General features: G+C 37.9%; 2 protein-coding genes across 2 annotated transcripts in view; one reads left to right on the top strand and one right to left on the bottom strand.

Moving 5' to 3' along the window:
* The window catches only part of LOC139763295 (uncharacterized), a 29,106-nt gene extending 6,889 nt beyond the window's left edge, over nucleotides 1–22,217 (bottom strand). The window contains exons 1-5 of the mRNA XM_071689263.1: nucleotides 22,123–22,217; nucleotides 12,687–16,820; nucleotides 10,855–10,938; nucleotides 7,583–8,371; nucleotides 4,254–6,382 (exon numbers count right to left, since the gene is read on the bottom strand). Coding sequence (XP_071545364.1) covers nucleotides 4,254–6,382; nucleotides 7,583–8,371; nucleotides 10,855–10,938; nucleotides 12,687–16,790 — 7,106 coding nt within the window. The 5' untranslated portion in view covers nucleotides 16,791–16,820; nucleotides 22,123–22,217. The remainder of the gene's footprint in view (nucleotides 1–4,253; nucleotides 6,383–7,582; nucleotides 8,372–10,854; nucleotides 10,939–12,686; nucleotides 16,821–22,122) is intronic.
* Hel25E (ATP-dependent RNA helicase 25E) overlaps nucleotides 1–22,615 on the top strand; it is a 53,282-nt gene that overhangs the window by 5,821 nt on the left and 24,846 nt on the right. The gene's annotated exons all lie outside the window — the stretch shown is intronic.

The following is a 22,615-nucleotide window of genomic DNA, read 5'->3' as shown; positions in this document are numbered from 1 at the left end:
GGAAAGAAAAGGGTTTCCTACTTTCAGTACCAACCTTTCTCTTCACTACAGTCTGTCACATGAAAGTGAGAGCATACTGACTTAAAGGGGGTTTACAGAAAAAACTTTCATATAAGACAAACCCCAATGCAAAAATATCATCTTTCACTGGTGAATTGAAAAACTCGGGAAACCAATCCTCCTGAAAGATAAATCCAAAGAGCCACACAGCATAAGTCCACATTGTCTAAATAAAAATACCATTTGAAGAAGTTGAAAGAAAGGTCCAAAAAAATCTGTGTACTAGATTTTCTCGTGTAGAAGTTGGTGACTGAGTTTGGTTGTTAAGTATTTGAAAGAGGGAAGCTGAGAGTAAATGTAAATAAGAGGAATGTTATTAGGTTCAGTAGGATTGAGGGACAAGTTAATTGGGAGGTAAGTTTTAATGGAGAAAAATGAGGAAGTGAAGTGTTTTAGATATCTGGGAGTGGATTTAGCAGTGGATGGAACCATGGAAGTGGAAGTGAGTCACAGGGTGGGGGAGGGGGCAAAGGTTCTGGGAGCGTTGAAGAATGTGTGGAAGACAAGAACATTATCTCGGAGAGCAAAAATGGGTATGTTTGAAGGAATAGTGGTTCCATCAATGTTATATGGTTGCAGGGCATGGGCTATATATAGGGTTGTGTGGAGGGGGGTGGATGTGTTGGAAATGAAATGTTTGAGGACAGTATGTGGTGTGAGGTGGTTTGATCGAGTAAGTAATGAAAGGTTAAGAGTGATGTGTGGGAATAAAAAGAGTGGTTGAGAGAGCAGAAGAGGGAGTGTGGAAATGGTTTGGTCACATGGAGAGAATGAGTGAGGAAAGATTGACAAAGAGGATATATGTGGCAGAGGTGGAGGGAATGAGGAGAAGCAGGAGACCAAATTGGAGGTGGAGGGATGGAGTGAAAAAGATCTTGAGCAATTGGGGCCTGAACATAGAGGAGGGTGAAAAGCGGACAAGGAATAGAGTGAATTGGAACAATGTGGTATACCGGGGTCAACATGCTGTCTGTGGATTGAACCAGGGCATGTGAAGCATCTGGAATAAACCATGGAAAATTTTGTGGGGCCTGGATGTGGAAAGGGAGCTGTGGTTTCGGTGCATTACACATAACAGCTAGAGGCAGTGTGAATGAATGTGGCCTTTTTGTCTTTTCTTTGCACTACCTTGTGCATGCGCGTGCAGGGGGGTTGTTATTTTATGTGTGGTGGGGTGGCTACGGGAATGGCTGGAGGCAGCAAGTATGAATAGGTACATGTGTATATATATATATATATGTATATGTTGAAATGTATGTATATGTGCATGTGTGGGCATTTATGTATATACATGTGTATCTGGGTGGGTTGGGTCATTCATTCATCTGTTTCCTTGTGCTAACACGGGAGATGGCGATTAAACATAATAAACACACACACACACACACATATATATATATATATATATATATATATATATATATATATATATATATTTTTTTTTTTTTTTTCTCTTCTTTCTTTCTTTTTTTCTTACATATTCACCATTTCCCACATAAGCAAGGTAGTGTTAAGAACAGACAACTGAGCCTAAGAGGAAAAATCCTCATTTGGCCCCGTTCTCTGTTTCTTCTTATGGAAAAGTAAATAATGCAGGGGAAGTTTTCCAGCCCCTCACTCCCTCCCCTTTTAGTCGCCTTTTACAACATGCAGGGAATACATGGGAAGTATTCTTTCTCCCCTATCCCCTGGTATACACTGACATATATACACACTTACGTATTCATACTGACTTGCCTTCGTCCATTCCTGTCGCCATTCTGCCCCACAGGAAACAACACTACCCCCAGCCTCAGCGAGGTTGTGCCAGGAAAACAGACAAAAAAGGCCACATTAGTTCACACTCAGTCTCTAGCTGTCATGTGTAATGTAAGGAAACCACAGCTTCCTATCCACATCCAAGCCCCAGATGTTTCACATGCCCTGGTTCAATCTATTAACAGCACGTCAACCCCAGTATACCATATCGTTCCAATTCACTCTATTCCTTGCACACCTCTCACCCTCCTGTATGTTTAGGCCCCGATCACTCAGAATCTTTTTCACTCCATCCATCCACCTCCAATTTGGTCTCCCACTTCTCGTTCCTTCCACCTCTGACACATATATCCTCTTCGTCAATCTTTCCTCACTCATTCTTTCCACGTGACCAAACCATTTCAATACACCCTCTTCTGCTCTCTCAACCTCACTTTTTATTGCCACACATCTCTCTTACCCTTTCATTACTTACTCGATCAAACCACCTCAGACCACATCTCATTTCCAACACATCTACCCTCCTCTGCGCATCCCTATCTATAGTCCACACCTCGCAACCATATAACATTGTTGGAACCACTATTCCTTCAAACACCCATTTTTGCTTTCCGAGATAATGTTCTCACCTTCCACACATTCTTCAATGCTCCCAGAACCTTTGCCCCCTCCCCCACCCTGTGACTCACTTCCGTTTCCATGGTTCCATCTGCTGCCAAATCCACTCCCAGATATCTAAAACACTTCACTTTCACCAGTTTTTCTCCATTCAAACTTACCTCCTAATTGACTCGTCCCTCAGTCCCTCAACCCTGCTGTACCTAATAACCTTGCTTTTATTCATATTTACTCTCAGCTTTCTTCTTTCACACATTTTACCAAACTCAGTCACCAGCTTCTGCAGTTTTTTCTTTTTTTCTTTTTTTTTCTTTACCAGACAACCCAGTGGGTCAATTAAGCCTCTTGTTGTCTGTCTTTCTCATATAAACTTTTCAGCTGCTCCTTTGTCAGCACTTGCTGCTTCACCTGTGACTCAAATGTTGTGCAAGCTATATCTTTTAAATCTATTAAGCCAACCATGACTTGCTGTGAAGTTCTCAATGTTATCATCTCCTGCCCTCTCCTTCAAAGTCTCATAAAGACTTCTAGCCTTCCCCTGAATTGTTAGTAAGCATCAACAACATTTCGTGGAGGGGCCCTTGTCATTGCTTTGTTATCATCGCAGACTTCATACTTGCCTAACCTTTCACTGCTTCAAATATTTTTTCTTTGCCCTTTAAAATTGTGGAGCTCGTAGAATGGGACGACTGTAGACCATGTGCAATCACATTAACTTTTTTTTCCCCCTTCATATTGGGTGATTACCTTCATTTTCAACTCCTGATTGAGCTTCTTCCTCGCCTTCTTGCTAGATCTATGGACATGTGATGGGTTTTTCCTTTTGCTTATTATCTTTGAACTTTAATACAAAAATGGTTTAAGCCTGCACAGAATTTGTTAGTTTCATTTGAATAACACATGCTTACTGAAGAGTAACTGACAGTGAGTACTGAGAGAGATGCTGTGATGTACACAATGCCAGGATCGTCTGACATTCACTATCATACCCACGCAGCCGTTTGCACTGGCGGATGTATGACCAAGCATAATTTTTATATTTATGTATATTTTTTTAATTCATATATTTTCCGGTCGTATGTACGGATCATCATAAGACGCATAGGTCGTAAGTCAGGAAGCATCTGTATATATGTATATATCAATACTTGTTCGCTGTGTCCCACATTTGCAAGGTAGTGCTAGAAACAGATGAAGAAAAGGCTTCATTAACTCGCATCCATTTTCTAGCTTTCATGTGTAATGCATTGAAACCATAGCCCCCTATCCACAAACCAGGCTCCACAGACCTTTTTGTGATTTCCTCCAGCTGCTGCATAGGCCCTGGCTCAGTTCATTGACAGTACATTACCCCATGTATAGCACATATAACTCCAATTCACTCTCTTCCATGCATGCCTTTCACCTGCTCCGTGTTCAGTCCCAGAGCACTCAAAATCTTATCAATTTCATCGTTCCATTTAATTTGGTCTCTCCTTTCTTTTCCTCACCACCTCTCACACATGTAATCTCTTTGTCAACCACTCCTCACTCATTTTCTCCCCTTTCCTCAAACCACCTCAGCCTCCTCAACCACACTTTTCTCATTACCACACCTCTCCCCTAACCCATCAATCAACTCTCTTCACACCTCAAAATGTCCTCAGACTTTTAATTTCCAACACATTCACCCTCTTCTGCACATTTTCATCCATAGCTTATGCCTCACATCCATACAACATTGTTAGAACTACTATACCTTCAAACATAAAATTTTTGTCCTTCCAGACCTAAATGATCATATTAACAGTTTTAACTTATCAACATATCAAACTTACTTGTAGTTCTGAATATATATTACTGGTGCTGCTGCACTGATGAGTTGGGCGTCAGGAACTAAGATGGACTGGCTGCCCTGGTGTTTAGTTTGGGAAGATTCATTCTTAACTTCTTCATTATTTGTTTCATTAGCTGAAGCTGTTTGTATTGATTTACAAATATGAGAGCCCTCCACCTTGCTTTCTGTTTGTACTGATACATGTTTAGTATCTAGGTGACTAAAAGGTAGAGTTCCAAAAGACCTCTTACAATTAGTATGATGATCTCTAATTTCACTAGTTTCCACTTCATTTTCAAAACATAACTTTCTTTTGGTTTCATACCCCTGTGTCATATCCTTAACTGTTTTAGCAACTTTGTTGTTCACTGAATTTGGAAGACTTTTAGTTTTTTGCTCTTTAAACTGACTTTCCTTGCTATTGGGAGTGCTCTTGGGTAATCTTTCCATCTTGGACTCTAAAAATGATTCAGATAACATATCCATGGAAGAATTTGAGAACTGAACACTTGTGTCTCCTTGAAAATCTTGTGAGTTCCCATCTGATAAGAAAGATCTGTGATGTTTTCCTGTTTTAATGAGCATGCTAGTTCTATATTTTGAACAACTGGACTTTGGATTGTTGAATGCTTGAAAACTCTGAACTGTGATATCAGAGTCATGTTCACAATCATCTGAGTAAATAGATACTTCTAATGCCTTAATGGGTTTCTGTCTTCCTTCTAGATAGGAAGTTTGGTTATTTGAACTCCCTTTACAACCTCCCTTTCTTTTTCTCTTATTTTCATGGAAGACTTCACTTGTAAGATTCATCATCTGTGATTTTATAATATTCAAGTCCCTTTTCAATTTTGATATGTTATTATGAATACTGTGGGAGCTTATAGACATATCTGATGTATCAGAGGAATTTCTGTTGACATACTTTGCACTGTATTTGCGGGACTTGGTTTGGCTTAAATGGTCCTCCTCAGCTAAGGGTGACGTGATACTCCTCTTGGTATTTTGTTCCTTCCGGGCAGACTCATATGTTTTATCACTGTGCCTTCCTCTGCTTTTCTCATTTGATTCTAGAGCTTTCATATCTGGCATTTTTTTCAATTTGGTTCTTTGATGGGTTTGTAATATACCACTATTAAACTCAGTATCTTGGTTATGTGAATTCCTTCCGTTGACTACACTATCTTTACTTACTTTTGAATTTCTGCTATTTGTTCCTCTTCGAGATTCATCCATGATACTGTAGTCAGAACTCAAAGGTCTTTCATTTCTGGTTATATCTTTGACACCCTGTTGTTTATCATGCCTACAACAATGGTCTCTTCTATTTTTTGTACTATTTTTGCTACTTCTGCTACCAGATAATGTACTGCTTTTCTTATTATCCATCATTACTTGGCAGGCACCAAGCCTTGGAAAGGCCACTGTAACAAGATCAATAGATGGTGACAAATCAGCTTCATGCTCTAACTCCTTGTCTTCATAACAAGAATGGGTACTACATCTGGAACCACTTTTGATAATATGCTTATTAGAAACACAGTCATCAGCTTGTTCTTCATTCTCACATCTAGAGGTTTGCAATGGCTGTATCAGTGTTGTTGGTATTTCATCATTATCATTTGTGGCTAGATCTAAGCTTGACTGTAAATTTGGCATGTCAAGCTGCTCTGGTTGATCAAGACTGGCATTATGACTTACTCTGGTGCTCTGCTCTGAGCCAGGACAGCCACTGTCAAGGTCACGTGCTTTTACCATTCTTCCCCAGGACAGGCGAGGAGTCATGCTGTTACTCCTCCAGGAGCATTTCGGAAGATCACAGTCCAGTCTTTCTGGGGAATGCAGTGGAGAATTTTCAACACTGTGGCCTTGAAGATTATTAGCCTCCTTGTTTTTGACATTTTTAAGAATCCCAATGCAATCTGTTGAAAGGGTTTTACCAGTATTGAGGGGCATCTGGTCAGGGTCGTGTTGAAGACTGGTAAAGCTATTGTTGATATCTTCACGAGGATCAAATGGATGACTGGAATCTAGTGAGAGAATGGATGGAACTGGACTATTGTCTGAGGAAGACTGATATGCAGTGTGAGGCACTTCTGGATCAATCAGTGATGCCTGCCACAACTTTACCTATTTGAAAGAAGCAAAATCTTAATATTATTAGTTGCACATATGCATTGAAGCAGAATTCTTAAGAAAGGGCTTCAGAATCAAATGAGCTCATGGTGTGGATAATTATGAAATATATTAATGAGCTAAAGTTATGCAACAGGATATTGGAATACTTTTAGTAATGTATATAGAAGAAAGGGTTGAAATGAATAATTAATAATAAATCTATGCAAGAAAACTTTAGAAAGGTATAGTGCAACTAAGGCTTTGATGAAAGGTTAAAGAAAATGAAATTTTTGGTGAAAGAGGCATGAGAATAGCATCATAAAGAAGACTGGTAAAGAAGTGTGCAGCACCGAAAAAGATTTTCATTTACGTGGGCTATGCTACTTACAGGCTCAATTAATCTGAACCCTCAATCACTTATGATAAAAAACCCTTCTAACCATGCCCATATATATGAGATCTAACTTAAAACCTTTGAAGTTATGGACAATACAGTAACACCATACCATGGCCTCTTAACTGAGTGAACATACTTTTTTCTCCAGTTACTGAAAAACAAACACATTCGATTATCAAAATAAAACAAATATGCAGCTACAGTATAAGGTTATTTCCTACATGACTTTGAGGTAGCAATAATTAAATGTTATCAAACAATAAAGATGGGATATTCTTGGATACCATGGACTAAGACATCAGGAATTATGTAAGTTCATTTTAACATGAATGTGACTGGCAGAAAATTTAGCAAAAATGCACTTATTTCAGATAAGAAGAATAAAAGAAGAAACGAACATTTTAAAGTTAAAAATATGATAGAGAAAAGGATAATACAACAACTGGTAAAATTCTGATAAAATTGAATAATCACTAGCTAAACAAGAAAAGAGAATCACAAAGCATCCTATTGGTTCTGCTTTTGAAAGGTGAACTAATGAAGTTATCTTGAGGCGGTGAGGTCAGACTTGGCTGCCTATCATGAGAGGAAACTCTATACTATTTTTTTGCTGACTTTATCTAGTGCACGAGCTGATAAATAGCACCACTGTGCATGACCTTACTGGTTAGCATATTGCCACAGTGCAAAGCTTTGCACATACCAACAAAACATCCAGATCAAGATATACAGTGATTTCCCTCTACATTCTTAAGAATAATAAGATTAATATATTTCATAATTATAATTATAAAAACAGGAAGACTTGCACTTGCCTTTTCAAGTGGGCCAACAGTCTTCATGGATTCCCTTGAGTGTGCAGGACTGCAAACTGCAGCAGCGCTTGTGTCAATCTTTCCAGAGACAAACCGATGACCAAGTGGACCTTCCAACATAGGGTATAAATCCTCTGTAGGCATAGTCTTCTGATTTATTAGAGATTTCTTGCTATCATTCTCACAAATTAAAGATGTAGCATCAGGCAACAGAACAGGATCTCCAGTATTATCTACCCTATGCAGAGTACCATAACTTTTCTGAGTTAGTTGAGTCAGATTTTCATTCACACCTTCAATCTTTTTCATGAAAGTATTTCCATGAAAACCAGGATGTTCTCTAGACCTTTTTGCTGGTGAGAAATGCAAAGCACTTTGGTTATCTTGTCCAGTTACATCTTTCTTACAACCCAGAACATCTGTTTTCCTGCTGTTGCCACAATTGTGCACTGTAGTATCTATGTCATAGCATCTTTGCTCATTCGCAGTGCTGATAAGCTTTTTACTTCCATCTTCACAGCTATCAACCTCAACAGACTTCCTAGATCCAGCTGCATGAATGTTTAAGCTTTTTCCCTTGATTACTCCAGTATCACCCCCAGGAGACCTAACTGTATCTATATCACTTAATATCAATTCCCCTTCTTGATATTTTCTAGCTGCAAGGTCAAGTTCAAACCTAGAAGCAGTAGCCTGTAATGATTGTCCAAGTTCCTGCAGCATATGACCTGGCTCATGCGATGATGGTAGAAGTGTCAACACTGGGAACTGAGATGATAGACACCAATACTGGAAAAGTAAAAAGTAGAGTTGAATTTAGAGAGATATATATCATAGTGCTCCCATTAAATGCCTGTTTCTAACAATTCTAAAGGTGTGACAGATAACGACTGAACTTTTTATTGAAATAACTGTAATTCACCATTCTCTAATATCTCAGTTATAAAACCATCAAATACATCTAGAGTAATGTACATCATCCAACAAGGGCTCTTATTTCACTATATGCTTCTTAATTTATATATGACACCAGTTCCCTGTAAATTTTCATAATGATCACATTTCTTATGTTGAGGGCCCCAAGTTAAGGACAAAAGTCTATTAAAAGTCTAAGCCTCTATTAATGAAATGGGTTAGAGAGAGAAAAAAGTAAGGATTGGAGAAGTAAAACAAATTTTGTATTTTGGAGGAAGCAGAAAACCTGCCTTCAGGAGTGCAAGTCATAGCTGTTATGAAAGATGTTGGGGTACAGAGTTCCAAAACTTTGCCGCGCATTAGAAAAAACACATTACAACAGCCCGACCTGAGTTGTCAATAGCTGCATAGTAATCAAGCAATGCAGTGGCCTGCAAAGTTTTATGTGATCTCTAATGGTGAAGGCATACAAACAGCCAGCCCTTTGGAGCAAGCACCGAAGTTATACCTACAGAATAGGTTACGAAAACTAACAATTTTGCACAGAAAAGTTGAGTCAAGTTTTGAGGTCAGACTGGAAAAGATGCAAGTTGGACTGCATTTGATTCAATTCTGTCTTGCATGCATGTAAAACTTTTATCTCCCCAGATGTTAGAGTAGTACTCCATACAAGAACAGAGCAGTCCTTTGTATAATTGGGGCAACTGTTCAGAAAAGATTTACAGCATTAACAGGACTCCCAGTTTCTCATAGGCAGATTTATCAGTTATTTACCAGTTCCTCAGAGGCATAATTGTGTTCTGTGGCTTTTCTGAGATAGATGTTACAGTGGTACATAGTTACTGTGTTGAGTTTTGGAATTAGAATCCATCAAAGTGGATAGGAAAGCTGTGGGAGGGTTTTAAAAGAGTGATGGGCATCTGCTCCACTAAGAATTACTATCCCAAGCTTGAGTTTATGCATGAAACTGTGAAGAGGAGAGATGTAGATCAAGCAGAAAAAGATGGAGGTGATTTGAAAGTAGAAGAATGCGTTGGTGATAATGATTTGATGAATGTTGAACTGTCATCACTGGCAAGAGTTTTTCATGTAAAGGTAATCTACTGGTGATGATGAGGAAACAAAGATGTGTGAGTCTGAAAAACTCAAAAAACACGTGACAAGTTCAACTAGCATAGTATGCCAGTACCTAAATGCTTGTACAGCAGGTTTCTCTTTTTCCTTTAATCATATTTACCCTTAACAGATTACACTAGGGTTTTTTTTTATTTTTTTTTTTTTCAGAAACCCCAGTCCTGGGACCTTCCTACATTTCCAAGACTCAGTCCTTTTGGGGTTAAGATAAATCTTAGATAAAAAGGGGAAAGAGAATGCAAAACGAGACAGAAACACAGAGGACACACCTACGGATAGGGAAAGTGGGCAAGGCTGATTTATCCAAAATTATAGAGAGAGATGGACCAAAGACCAAGCTAGATATGAAGAGTTAGAGTGAGGGAGAGAAGCTAAAGGAGAGGAGCTTGGTGAGACCCCAGTGCCATACCATATCCAAAGCTTTTGATATACCAAGGGCTACAATACAGGATTCCCCACAATCTTTCAGAATTGATAATGCATAACATGGATCTTGCCTTACAAAAACCTTAATGATGATTAGAAAGAAGACAGATTCAAGATGTTTAAGGAAATGGGAGTTGACAATAGATTCACAAAAATTGAATAATTAGTTGCCTCAGATATGAAATGGCATTTGGAAAGGAAAGAATAGTCACACTTCTTTTGAGAACAGGCTTCACCATAGCATGTTTCAGAGAAGGAAAAGTTATTGGATCAGGAGAGTACTAAAAGGATGACAATATGGCCTGCTAGGTAGCATGGATGCTCCTTATTTATTTAGGTACAAGTTAATTATATTTTTATCCAGTTGTGATTTCATTCTACACATATCTGAACACATTACACACTTTATGATTTTTTCCAGGCATGATTTCACATATTTTTTACATGCGTTATACATATCTTTTACATATTGTGCACAGAATTTACATAGCTACATATAATTTACATAGAACATTAGTTACATGAATAAATGGAAAAATTTACTTTCATCAAAAGTATAAACACCAATTTAAGAGGAATTTTCTTTTACTCTAAGAATAAGTCAGTGTGTAAATCTGGCTTCTTGCCATGATGACAATTATAATCAGCTGGGAATTCAAGTGAAGGTGGGAAACTTTAAACCTTAAATAAGTTAAGAACAGTTTTTTGGTGATTCCTCTTGTGAGGCACAAGGAAGTGAAAGCATTAAAAATGAGAAATGGCAAAGATCATATTAAATAAATTTATATGTTGTATACCTGATGCAGAATGCTATGCCATATGATGCTTCTTTCACTCTGCTGCAGGACAGCACTACCCTCCAGCAAGGCAAATTCTTTCAGCTGCAAGATACATTACAGAAATGTGAATTGACATATTAAGTAAATACAATATTGTATCTAAAAGTTTCATGTAAAACATATATCATTTTGATTGGCTGTATTTGCCCATGAAGGCAATATTATGGGTCATCAGTAGGACCTGGGTCCCTATGGCGGCAATACTTTTGATGAGGTTTAAGGCTGTTAAACGGAATCCTGTACTGCTGGTTTCATTAATCACAAACGAATACTGCACCCCTGCTTAAGGCTTGTGAAAATTCTTAATTTTAACAAAAGCTACAATTACAGCTACATCCAGTTTCATTATAATTACTTCTTTTCATATTCTTATTTTTCCCCAATCATCCTCAGTTACTTCATATGATACAGGAACCTTGCTTCTTACATTCTTTTTTTCTTTTAAACTATTTGCCATTTCCCGCATTAGCGAGGTAGCGTTTAGAACAGAGGACTGGGCCTTTTTTGGAATATCCTCACCTGGCCCCCTCTGTTCCTTCTTTTGGGAAAAAAAAAAAAATATATATATATATATATTATCTTTAACACTTTACACAATACTGTGAGGTGGTTGCTTCAAAGAGCCTTCCTGTTATCTAACACATATCCCCAACGTAGAATATAAGCACATTCAGTTTTTTGCTTTGCTTGCAAAGAATACTTGTCAAGTAAATCTAATACATGCTGAAATATACAGAGGATTATGAAAAGGATAGAGAAGAAATAAGGAAATTTATTTAGGAATTTTGAAGGAAGTGAAAAACCAATCTTTTTAAAATGTGCCAGGTCGTAGTTATTGGGAAAGACATGAGAAAATTGGTAGCAACAAAGCTTCGAGGTGTAGAAAAACAAACTGTCCAAAACAGGCCATGGTAATCTTGTGACATAGCAGCCTGTTGAGTAATGCATAGGTCTAGCTAGTGATGTGCGCACACAAGCACAGCTCTTGGGACCAAAAACCAAAGTAATACCTAAAGAAGAGGGGAAAGTGAACCAACATTGTGGCAAAGGGCAAGAGAGTCAAGTTTTTAAGTTACGCTGGGTGAGTTTATAAGTTAGACCACTTTCAACTCAGTCAAGTAAGGATACAAATTAGATCCACCCCAGATGTAAGAGCAGTACTCTTGCTGCCAGAGTCCCAGATTAGTGGAATAGTTAAGGAGACATATTGTCTGCTGGCAAATATCAGAATAGCTATCAAGTAAATGAGTAAGGAAATGTTTAGCAAGCTATTCATATCCTACATAAGGTTAAACTTAATGCTTCTATGGTTTGGTCACTACACCTACAGAATTACATAGCTCATAGAGTAGGTTTAGATAAGGGCAACAAAGGTGATCTCAAAATTAGGACAGCTAAGTTACGGGGAAAGCCTGAAGGCTTTAAATTTACCCACCTTGGAAGAAAGAAGAGTGAGGAGTTACCTGATCACAACCCTTAAATTTTCAAAACAGACTGATAATGTGTACAGAGAACAGTTTTTCAAGAGGTGTAGGGAGAAAGCAACCAAAAGACATAACATGGACTTGAAGGTGTTAGAAAATAGGACTTCAGAGGATGGTAAGAAATATTTCTATAGTACATAAGAGTTGTGGATAAATGGAACTGAATGACCAGAGACATTATTAATGCAGACAACATAGATAAATTTAAGAGGTTGTACGATAGTAGAGAATGTTCAAGAGTAGGGGCTCCATGAGTTTAAAAGTAAAACTCCTTACCTGTACTGTACAAATAGGTAATCAACATACCTTCTTTAAAAGGTTGCTAGCATCCTTCATCCATGACTGTAAACAGACTTCACCTTGAGAAGAACTTGTTATCTCCAGGTCCCCTGTTTTTTGGGGGTCATTTAATATGAGCTGGTTACTTGTCTTGTCTCCTTGGATACTATCTTCGAATGCATGTGAAATACTGGGGTCATATATAATGCTTAACTTTGGATCAATAATAGGTGTGTGGGTAGTTTTAATGAGGTTGGATGAATTTATAGTAGGAGACAAAGACCTGATATTTGGAGAGTTTGGAGGAGTCACATGATATGAAGATCTTCTCTCTGACAAACTGGGTGTGGGTTCATATCGATCAGCATATCTGCCTGGGGTGTTTGGTTGAGTTGTATTATGAGATTTATTGCATCTCCCTTCTTCTTGACTTTTGATTGAAATGTTATATTCCTTACTGATGTGTATGTCTTTGTAGAAACGAAGTCGGTCAATTTCATTCTGCTTTTCTGCAAACCTTGCATTAAGATTATCGTAACGCAGTTGCAAAGTGGCTAGTGTTGTATCACTGGCATGGCGTAATTTTCGTTCATTGATTAACAAGTTTAAGATTTCTTCGTGTCTTTTACGATCACATTTTTCCCCAAGAATTTGTTTCCTGATCTCTCTCATATCATTTGGTATATCGCTCTCATCAAGCTGTGATAATTCTCTAAGGAACTTTTCATCCAAAATTATATTTTGAGAAGCCATTTGCTGCATAGACCTTCTTGCAGGAGTTGAAGGAAGAGACCTGGTAGAATTTCTTAGATCTTTCTCTTTCATATCCTTAATGTACTGCCGTACTTTACTTGGGATCTGACTATAGTCAATTTTCCTTGAACTGGCTATGCTGGTCAAACTAGAGCTCCTGGACCTATTTAACTTACTTAAACTAAAACTCTTGTTTCTTTTCAAATTAATCTGACCTTCACCTTCATTTAGGGCTATGGCACTGATGCACCGACGATTTAAATTTCCCTGACCTGATTCTGAACCACACTTCACTGTCTGTCTAGACAAAGGGCCTGGGGACAGAGACTTTGCTCTCAAGCTGTTTCTCTCTAAACTATCAGTGCTTACACTCATTGATCGATTTTGCAATCCCTGAGTCTTGGATTTTGAGCCATGGTTTGATGCTAAGTTGTGCATACTCTTAGATGCATTACGGTGTAATGTGGCTCTTACAGGGCCAGAGGGAGACTTGATGGTTGGAGATAACGGTGGGGTGGCATTTTTTTCAAACCTTTTACTTGTTTTTACATGACCAGCAAACACTGGCAATTTAGCTTTTGTTCCAAGTTTAAAACTACTTTGGCCCACTGCACTTGCAGAAGGATGACTAGAATGTGTATGTACTGGTTCACTCCTGACTTGTAGTGAAACATGTGTTTGTACTAAGCTCCCCTCTTGTGCAGAGGAAATACCAGTAAACTGACTAGATTCATCATTAACTATAGTAAATGGTAAGGAGGGATAATGTTTTTCACCTGTAGGACCTTCCATGGCACCTGCATTGATAACTCTTTGTTCAATATTTTGGCACTCATTTCCAGAATCAGTGTGAGCAACCAAATCATTCATAAAATCTTTATTGCTGTTAGAAGACAAATCAGACTCCTTTTCCAGTCTATGGTTTAGATTTTCAATCTCCTGTCCAGATTCCTCTGTTCTCTCAGTAATGGCAGAGATGGGAGACTTGCTAATCAATCCCATAACAATTTCACTAGTGTCAGAAAAATCACTAGCAAATAAATCATCCCCAGAATGATCTATATCAATATGGAGAAGCTCATCACATGACTCATTTTCCAAGCTTAAAGAAAACTCACTTTGACTTTCGAGCAATTGCAAGTCATTTTTCTTCCTTTTTTCTGATTGCAACAAGCAATTATCTTTAGAGGCATTAACTAATCCCATACCTGAATTGCTTGTTGTCACATCAAATGTATTTGAATGTGACATAGCTGCTGTTTGTACTTTACTCTCTGAAGACTGATTTAGGCTTTCAGCTGCACAGAAATGTACACTGTCCTTGTACTCTAGATTTGAATGGTTAAGGGGTGTTTCAACCATCTTATTAACTGTGAGTGATGCATCCTCTTCACCTATCTGTGAGGCAGTGATGTGACTGCCAAAAAAATTTTCTTCTTGGGAACCTGAATGACTGCACATCACATCACCATTAGCAGCTTCTCCATTGCTACCACAAATTATCTGTAATTCGGCGGGCCCTAATGAACTGTTTGCACTGTCCATATGAGGGCTTCTTCCCAATGAAGTTTTCTCTTTGCTTAAGCATAAACTGTCATTCTCTTCATCTACATAATCTGACATAAGTTTCCCATCTTTTTCTTCAAGCATATCTTCTTCAGTGTCACATATGTTTGCATTTTCCTTGTAATCTATCTTGAAATGGTTAAGGGGTGTTTTGACTATTCTGTTAATACCAAGTGATACATCTTTATTTTTCTGTGATCTTATATTGTGATTACTGGATAACTTTTCTTCTTGGAATCCTGCATGACTATATATCAAGACACAATGATCAACTTTTCCACCACTATCGCAAGATACACGCAAGTTGGAGGGTTCTAAAGAGCTGTTAGCACGGTCCAAATGATGGCTAGTTGCCACTGGTAATCCTTCTTCCCTGGAGCATACATTGTCATTTTCTTTATCTACATAACCTGAGACAATTTTTGTTTCTTTTTCCTCTGGCATGTCTTCTACTTCTTCTTCAGTGTCACATATATCTTCATGCGTTGCTTTACTGTTTATAAGATTCTTAGAATTTTCACAGCCACTCTCTCCCTTTTCATCATGCAGATTTCTAGTTGGTGATACTGCTCTCCTTGCCTTTGTTGGTGAAGATTGACAAGATGAGCTCCATGAATGTAAAATCCCTGTGTCTGGTGAATCCTTTGCCTGTTCTTGTGAATGATCTTTTTTTTCGTAAATTCTCTCTAATGATTCTTTTAGCTTGGCTTTATGGCATGGAGAATTTTCTTTCTCACTTACATGTAAAGGTTTTATTACTTTATTTGTTTTTTGTTGAGATTTTATGTTTTCTTTGCTCTTTAGAATCTTTCTTTCATCAACATTTGTTTGAGAATCTAATGATGAGCCCTTAGATAAACAAGTACCAATTTTTTCCAAAGAAGCCTTTACCCTAGGTGATAGTTGGTTAAACTTCCTGGGTAATTCCCTACACCTTTTGTCAAAAGAATGTGTCTCTTTTTCTTGACTTTGAAAATAGCAAACCATACATGACACACAATCTCTGTGAGAATGTGTATCAAAACATCCTTCTACCACTGAGGAGCACTTCTCTTCATGTTGCATAGAAACTAAAGAATTCATTGCAGAAGTACTTCTAAAAAGTTCTACAGGCAAAGAGAGCTGCCTAGGAACTGACTTAATGGCCCCAATACTTGGCACATCAGTTTCCTCATCCTGAGAGCTGAATTGTTTTACTAAGCTCTTGACTTTTTGTGCAGAATCCAAAGAAAACACACTTAGTTTAGGAACACTCACTGAGATTTCACTCACAGACCTGTCTTTAATGTATACACTATTACTACCAGAGCTTTGTGTTTTGAAGCTTTCAGCAGACCAGTCACTGGATACTGGAGATAAATCTGAAGCTCCTGTTAATTCATTTCCTGAACAACACTTTAAAATTTTAGATTTTTGCTTATGGTTTCTGTTTTGAAATGAAGATTTATGTGATCTCTTTGATGCCACCTCCTCATCCTCCAACGCTTTCTCCTCTTCAGTCTCATTTTGCTTTGTCAAAGAATTACATAGTATACTCTCAGAGATAATGCTATGTCCTTCAAATTGGGAAGGTTTATCTGAGAAATCTTTAGCATTTGGAGAAAAAGATCTTGGATCCACATTCCTTTTATACTCATCCCTAATACTTTCACCCAATTCCAATAAATTACTTCCACTTTTCTCTCCAGTCTGAAGAGCTACATAAGGGAACAATGAAGAATCTCTTTCAGAATTGGAGACGTTTCCATCACTGTCACTGTGGTTACAAATTTCCTCCACAATCTCCTCTGATGTGTCATCATCACTCGACATTGGGTTGTGTTCTTACCATCCCGAATTTATCTACAAGAAAAAAAAGAAATACCTGATAATATTTTATAAAAACACCAAGACAAAGAAAATTCAAGATAAAAATTGAGACTTTATGAAATTCCCATTAAAGCTAATCTAGACAGATAAGTTTCTAAAGTCAATATTTTTCACTTAAAAAAGTAAACTATAATATGGATAAAATAGGTAACTGCTAAAACAGGCTGTTAAACAAAAGACATATGGTTGTTGAAGTCATTCCACTTCTGTGTTGTGATTATCTATTTGTTCTGTACAAGAGGGGAGTTCTACACTCATGGGTCCTATCTCTTGAACTTTCTTAATCAAAATACTTTTTAAACTAACGTGCTGAGAGGGGCAGCTGGTAGGATGTCTAATCACTATCTTGTGGAGGCGAATTTGAAGATTTGTAGAGGTTTTCAAACAAGGAGAGAGAATGTTGGGAGAAGATAGTGGTGAGAGTTAGTGAGCTTGGAAAGGAGACTTGTGTGAAGAAATACCAGGAGAGATTGAGTGTAGATTGGCAAAAGGTGAGAGCAAATGAAGTGAGGGGAAAGGGTGAGGAATGGGAGGTATTTAGGGAAGCAGTGATGGCATGTGCAAGAGATGGCTGTGGCATGAGAGAGGTGGGAGGTGGGCAGATTAGAAGGGAGTGAATGGTGGGATGAAGAAATAAGGTTGTTAGTGAAAGGGAAAAGAGAGGCATTTGGATGATACAGGAAAGGAGTGCAAAAGAATAGGAGATGTTTAAGAGAAAGCAACATGAGGTCAAGAGGAAGGTGCAAGGGTTGAAAAAGAGGGCAAATGAGAGTTGGGCTGAGAGAGTATCATTAAACTTAAGGGAGAATAAAAAGATATTTTGGAACGAGGTAAATAATGTGCATAAGATAAGAGAACAAATGGGACCATTGGTGATGGGGCAAGGGGATAAGTGATAACAGGTAGCGATGGAGTGAGAAGGAGATGCAGTATTTTGAAGGAATGTTGAATGTGTTGGATGACAGAGCAGCAGATGTAGGGTGTTTTGGTTAGGGTGGTGTGCAAAGTAAGAGAGTCAGAGAGAGTGGTTTGGTGAAGAGAGAAGAGGTGGTGAAAGCCTTTCAGAAGATGAAATCTGGTAAGGTGGCAGGATTGGATCGTATTGCAGTTGAATTTATTAAGCAAGGGGGTGACTGTGTAAGGATATTCAGTGTATGCATGTATCATTGCAAAAAGCCTGAGAATTGGCAGAAAGCATGTATAGTGCCACTGTACAAAGGCAAAAGGGGTAAAGGTGTGTTCAAACTACAGAAGCATATGTTTGTTGAGTATTCCTGGAAAATTGTATGGGAGGGTGTTGACTGAGAGGTTGTAGGCATGTACAGAATATCAGACTGGGGAAGAGCAGTGTCGTTTTAGAAGTGGAAGAGGATGTGTGGATCAGGTGTTTACTTTGAAGAATTTATGTGAGAAATACTTAGAAAAACAGGTGAATTTGTATGTAACATTTATGGATTTGGAGAAGGCATATGATAAGGTTGATAAAGATGCTTTGTGGAAGGGCTTAAGAATTTATGGTGTGGGAGGCAAGCTGCTAGAAGCAGTGAGAAGTTTTTATCAGGAGTGTAAGGCATGTGCAAGGGTAGGAGAGGAGAGGAGAGGAGAGTGATTGGTACCCAGTGATGATTGGTCTGTGGCAGGGGTGTGTGACATCTCCATGGTTGTTTAATTTTTTATGGATGGGATGGTTTACATGAGAAAGATAGGCAACAGGAGGCCTGATTGGCCCATGACTGGGTTGTCTAGTAAAAGAAAAAAAAGAAAAAAGTTGACAAATTTAATTCCGCTCAGCAGTTTTTTTTAAGCTATCACCGACTCCCTGCTACTGCACATGAGCCTTCTAGTGTCTCTGTTACTGCTGCTGTTTATACAGTTTATTTCTGGCATTTTTCTCAGAGTATACCTGAATTTATAAAATATTTGTCTAAACAACTTCTGAAGATATTTATAGTCTTAGCATTCACTACATCTGATGGTAACTTATTCCAGTGCTCAACACACCCATAGGAAAAGAGGCTTTTTCCCACGTCTGTACTACATCTTTTAACTTAAGTTTTAATCCACTTGTCCTGGTAACCATATTTTCGTGTAATATGAACAGATGTTCATGATTTACTTTATCAAACTTCAGAATTTTGAATGCTTGGATTAAGTCCCTGAGAAGTTTATGCTTTTAAGGGGGAGGAGATCCAATTATTTTAGCCTCTCTTTGTATGCCCGATTTCAGAAGGATGGGATCAATTTTATTGCATGTCTTTGAATTTGTTCTAATTTCTCCATGTCTTTTTTATAGTTTGGGGACCAAACCTGGACTGCATATTCAAGGTGTGGTCTTACTAGAGAATTATAAAGCATGAGCATTGTTTCTGGTGTCTTGTGATCTATGTTCCTGACTGTGAAACTTAACATTTGGTTGCCTCTTTTACTTGCTGCATGACACTGTTTAGTGTATTTTAGATTGCTGCCAGTGACAACTCCAAGGTCCATTTCTTCATTTACCCTAGTTTGAGAATTTCTGAATAGTTTGTAATTGTATATTCTTGTCTCCAAAGAGCATAACTTTACTCTTCGTCTACATTACACTTCATTTGCCATGTGTCTGACCAATCTGTTAGGAGATTAAGATCTCTTTGAATTATTTTGCAGTCATGCCTGTTTACAATTCTACCTTTTAGTTTAAGGACAATGTGTGGTGTGAGGTGGTTTGATCGAGTAAGTAACGTAAGGGTAAGAGAGATGTGTGGAAATAAAAAGAGCGTGGTTGAGAGAGCAGAAGAGGGTGTTTTGAAGTGGTTTGGGCACATGGAGAGAATGAGTGAGGAAAGATTGACCAAGAGGATATATGTGTCGGAGGTGGAGGGAACGAGGAGAAGAGGGAGACCAAATTGGAGGTGGAAAGATGGAGTGAAAAGGATTTTGTGTGATCGGGGCCTGAACATGCAGGAGGGTGAAAGGAGGGCAAGGAATAGAGTGAATTGGAGCGATGTGGTATACAGGGGTTGACGTGCTGTCAGTGGATTGAATCAAGGCATGTGAAGCGTCTGGGGTAAACCATGGAAAGCTGTGTAGGTATGAATATTTGCGTGTGTGGACGTGTGTATGTACATGTGTATGGGGGGGGGGGTTGGGCCATTTCTTTCGTCTGTTTCCTTGCGCTACCTCGCAAACGCGGGAGACAGCGACAAAGTATAAAAAAAAAAAAAAAAAAAAAAAAAAAAAAAGTTTAATATCATCAGCAAATTTGGAGATCTTAGACATGAGGCCCAGTGCTAGGTCATTGATTTATATTATTTATATTGTGAAAAGAATTAAGCCTGTGACCGACCCCTGTGGCACACCACTCGTTATGTCCAGCCATCCTGAGCCTTCACCATTTAATATTACACACTGCATTCGTCTGGTAAGCCAGTCTCTGATCCATGTGCAGAGTTCATCACCGATTCCATGCGTTTTAAATTTATATAAAAGTCTGTTGTGAGGTACTTTATCAAAAGTTTTTTGGAAATCTAAATATACAATGTCAAATGGTACTTTTTCATCCCAATTTGGATGAATAACATTAAAAAGATTCCTGCAAATTCATCAGACAGGATCTTCTATTGCAGAAAGGGTGTTGATTGTTCGATATAATTTTGTGTTTTTCAAGATGACAGTTTTATCTCGTATTATTTTTTCCATCATTTTACCTAACACTGATGTAAGACTAATTGGGTATTAGTTCAAGGCACACATTTTGTCTCTTTTTCATATATATAGGAGTAACTTTCTAATTTGCCTTGGTCCTAAGTTTATGCAATCCTCACTTCTTACTTCCCTCATTACCCTGACATCATCTGCTATCATATTCAGGAAGGAGTCCAATACTTCAGGCAAGTTATTCATGCAGATCAAGAGAAGCAATCCTTGAACAGAACCTTGCAGCACTCCACTTCTGCAATCTGTTATTTAATTCCCCATAATTTCAAATTACCCACTAGATGGTGGTACCAACCAAGTTAGGAATCACTGCCTTAGTTTATATCATTTGAACTTGGTATAGGGAAATAATTTATTTGAATTGCTTCCATTTTATTTCTGTGGTTCCCCTAAACTGGAGTTTTACTGAAGAGTTAAATTTGAGAGTCATGTTTCCACAAACTAAATACTTTCTAGTAAGTGTAAGGAATCCATTGCTATGCAGTGATTCCACAGTTTGAAATAAAGTAATTAATATAAGGTAGGGTCAAAATTTAACTAAGACAGCATGTTATTAGTACATATTTAACTCACTAATAGAGGCACATAATTAAGAATTTACTTACTATGAAGAAAGAAAAAACACTTAAGTGATAACCCAGCATAATACAGTAATTGCAAAAAGCAAGAATCTATCTATGTATTGATCTATCTATCTATGGCTGACATCAATTCCCTTTGGGTAATCCCTCAAGTGGCCATGGCAAGTCTCTATAACTGTTGAACTTCAGATAAATTCTAAGTATAAGCTAAGTATATTCGTATGCATACTGTATAAACTAGTTTTATGTAAACCAAAAGAATGGAGGGTGTACAAAGACACGATCAAGGGAATGGTGCAACAATAGATTTCTTAAATCTTCAGTAATACAAAGCATTGTACCATACCAAAGGCCAGACAAAATTACAACTGATACATAGTTATTTATATAACTAAAACGCCAGTTGCAAACAGCAGAATACTGTAGTGTATTCTTGCATATGATTATGGCCTGGAAAAATCTCTACTGCCATGCTCTTCAAATACTTTATTTTAGATAACACACTGTAATGGCCTTTCAACTGATATCATTCATTAAACAAAATGCAGTTTTACATATGAATTAAAAGTTAAAAGCTTTGAAAACAGACCATCAACATCATGCAAATAAATAATTACATTGGCTTTCCTCCAGGATTCTTCCCTGGTTATTATTGACCACATATCTTTGGGCCTCGCGGATTTATTTAAGTGGCGCTCCCTAAATTAAACATTACAAATGAACACATTGAGTCCCTTCTTACGAATCTAACATAATAATTGGAGAAAACCAGAGAGGATGTGTTATTACATTGGCTCTTATGTACGTTGTAATGTCTACCGCTTAATGGTATTGTGAATAAATTAGCGATGGCGGTTTATATTTACTTCACAAACTCAGTATCCGAATGAATATCATCTATCTCCCTGAAATAATCTCAGAGTGCCATAATATTAACAATGAAAATAAGGTTCAAATCAGTAACCAAGGTAGCGAGTAAAATTTAATGCATTACTGACCTCAAACCCGCCACACACGCTGACAGCCATGTCGTCTGCTTTGTGTACACAACAGTTGCTGATGTGCCAAGTGGCAACACAAATATGTTATTGTTCCTTATTAATATTTACTATGATAAGTGCAGGATGAGATTGTAATCCACAATAAACACGGTATCTTATGAAACTTTTCACGTTTTGGATACTTCGTTAATGCGCAAAACTTTTAAAAAAAAGTGGCACATGACCTAAATGTGTATTATTCCAGTAAATACTCTTATAAAAATAAGCATTTAAGTTGGTGCAATTCCATGTTCCACATTAACACTCTCCATGAGCTGAGATGCTCAAGTTATTACATAGGCCTTTGTACCCAATCCATGCATTACTTATGGAATAGATGGCTTTTATAAATTTGTATTAAAAGAAAAGCTTTTCCTCGTCGAAAGAGTTTTTGGTCACTAATTCTTTAAAAAATCAAACATATATGTTATATATTCCTATGAGTCCACGT

Source organism: Panulirus ornatus, chromosome 46, assembly GCF_036320965.1.
Source record: "Panulirus ornatus isolate Po-2019 chromosome 46, ASM3632096v1, whole genome shotgun sequence".
In the NCBI taxonomy this organism is placed as follows: domain Eukaryota; kingdom Metazoa; phylum Arthropoda; class Malacostraca; order Decapoda; family Palinuridae; genus Panulirus; species Panulirus ornatus.
The sequence above is the reverse complement of the archived record's forward strand: the minus strand, read 5'-3'. Positions and strand labels throughout refer to the sequence as shown.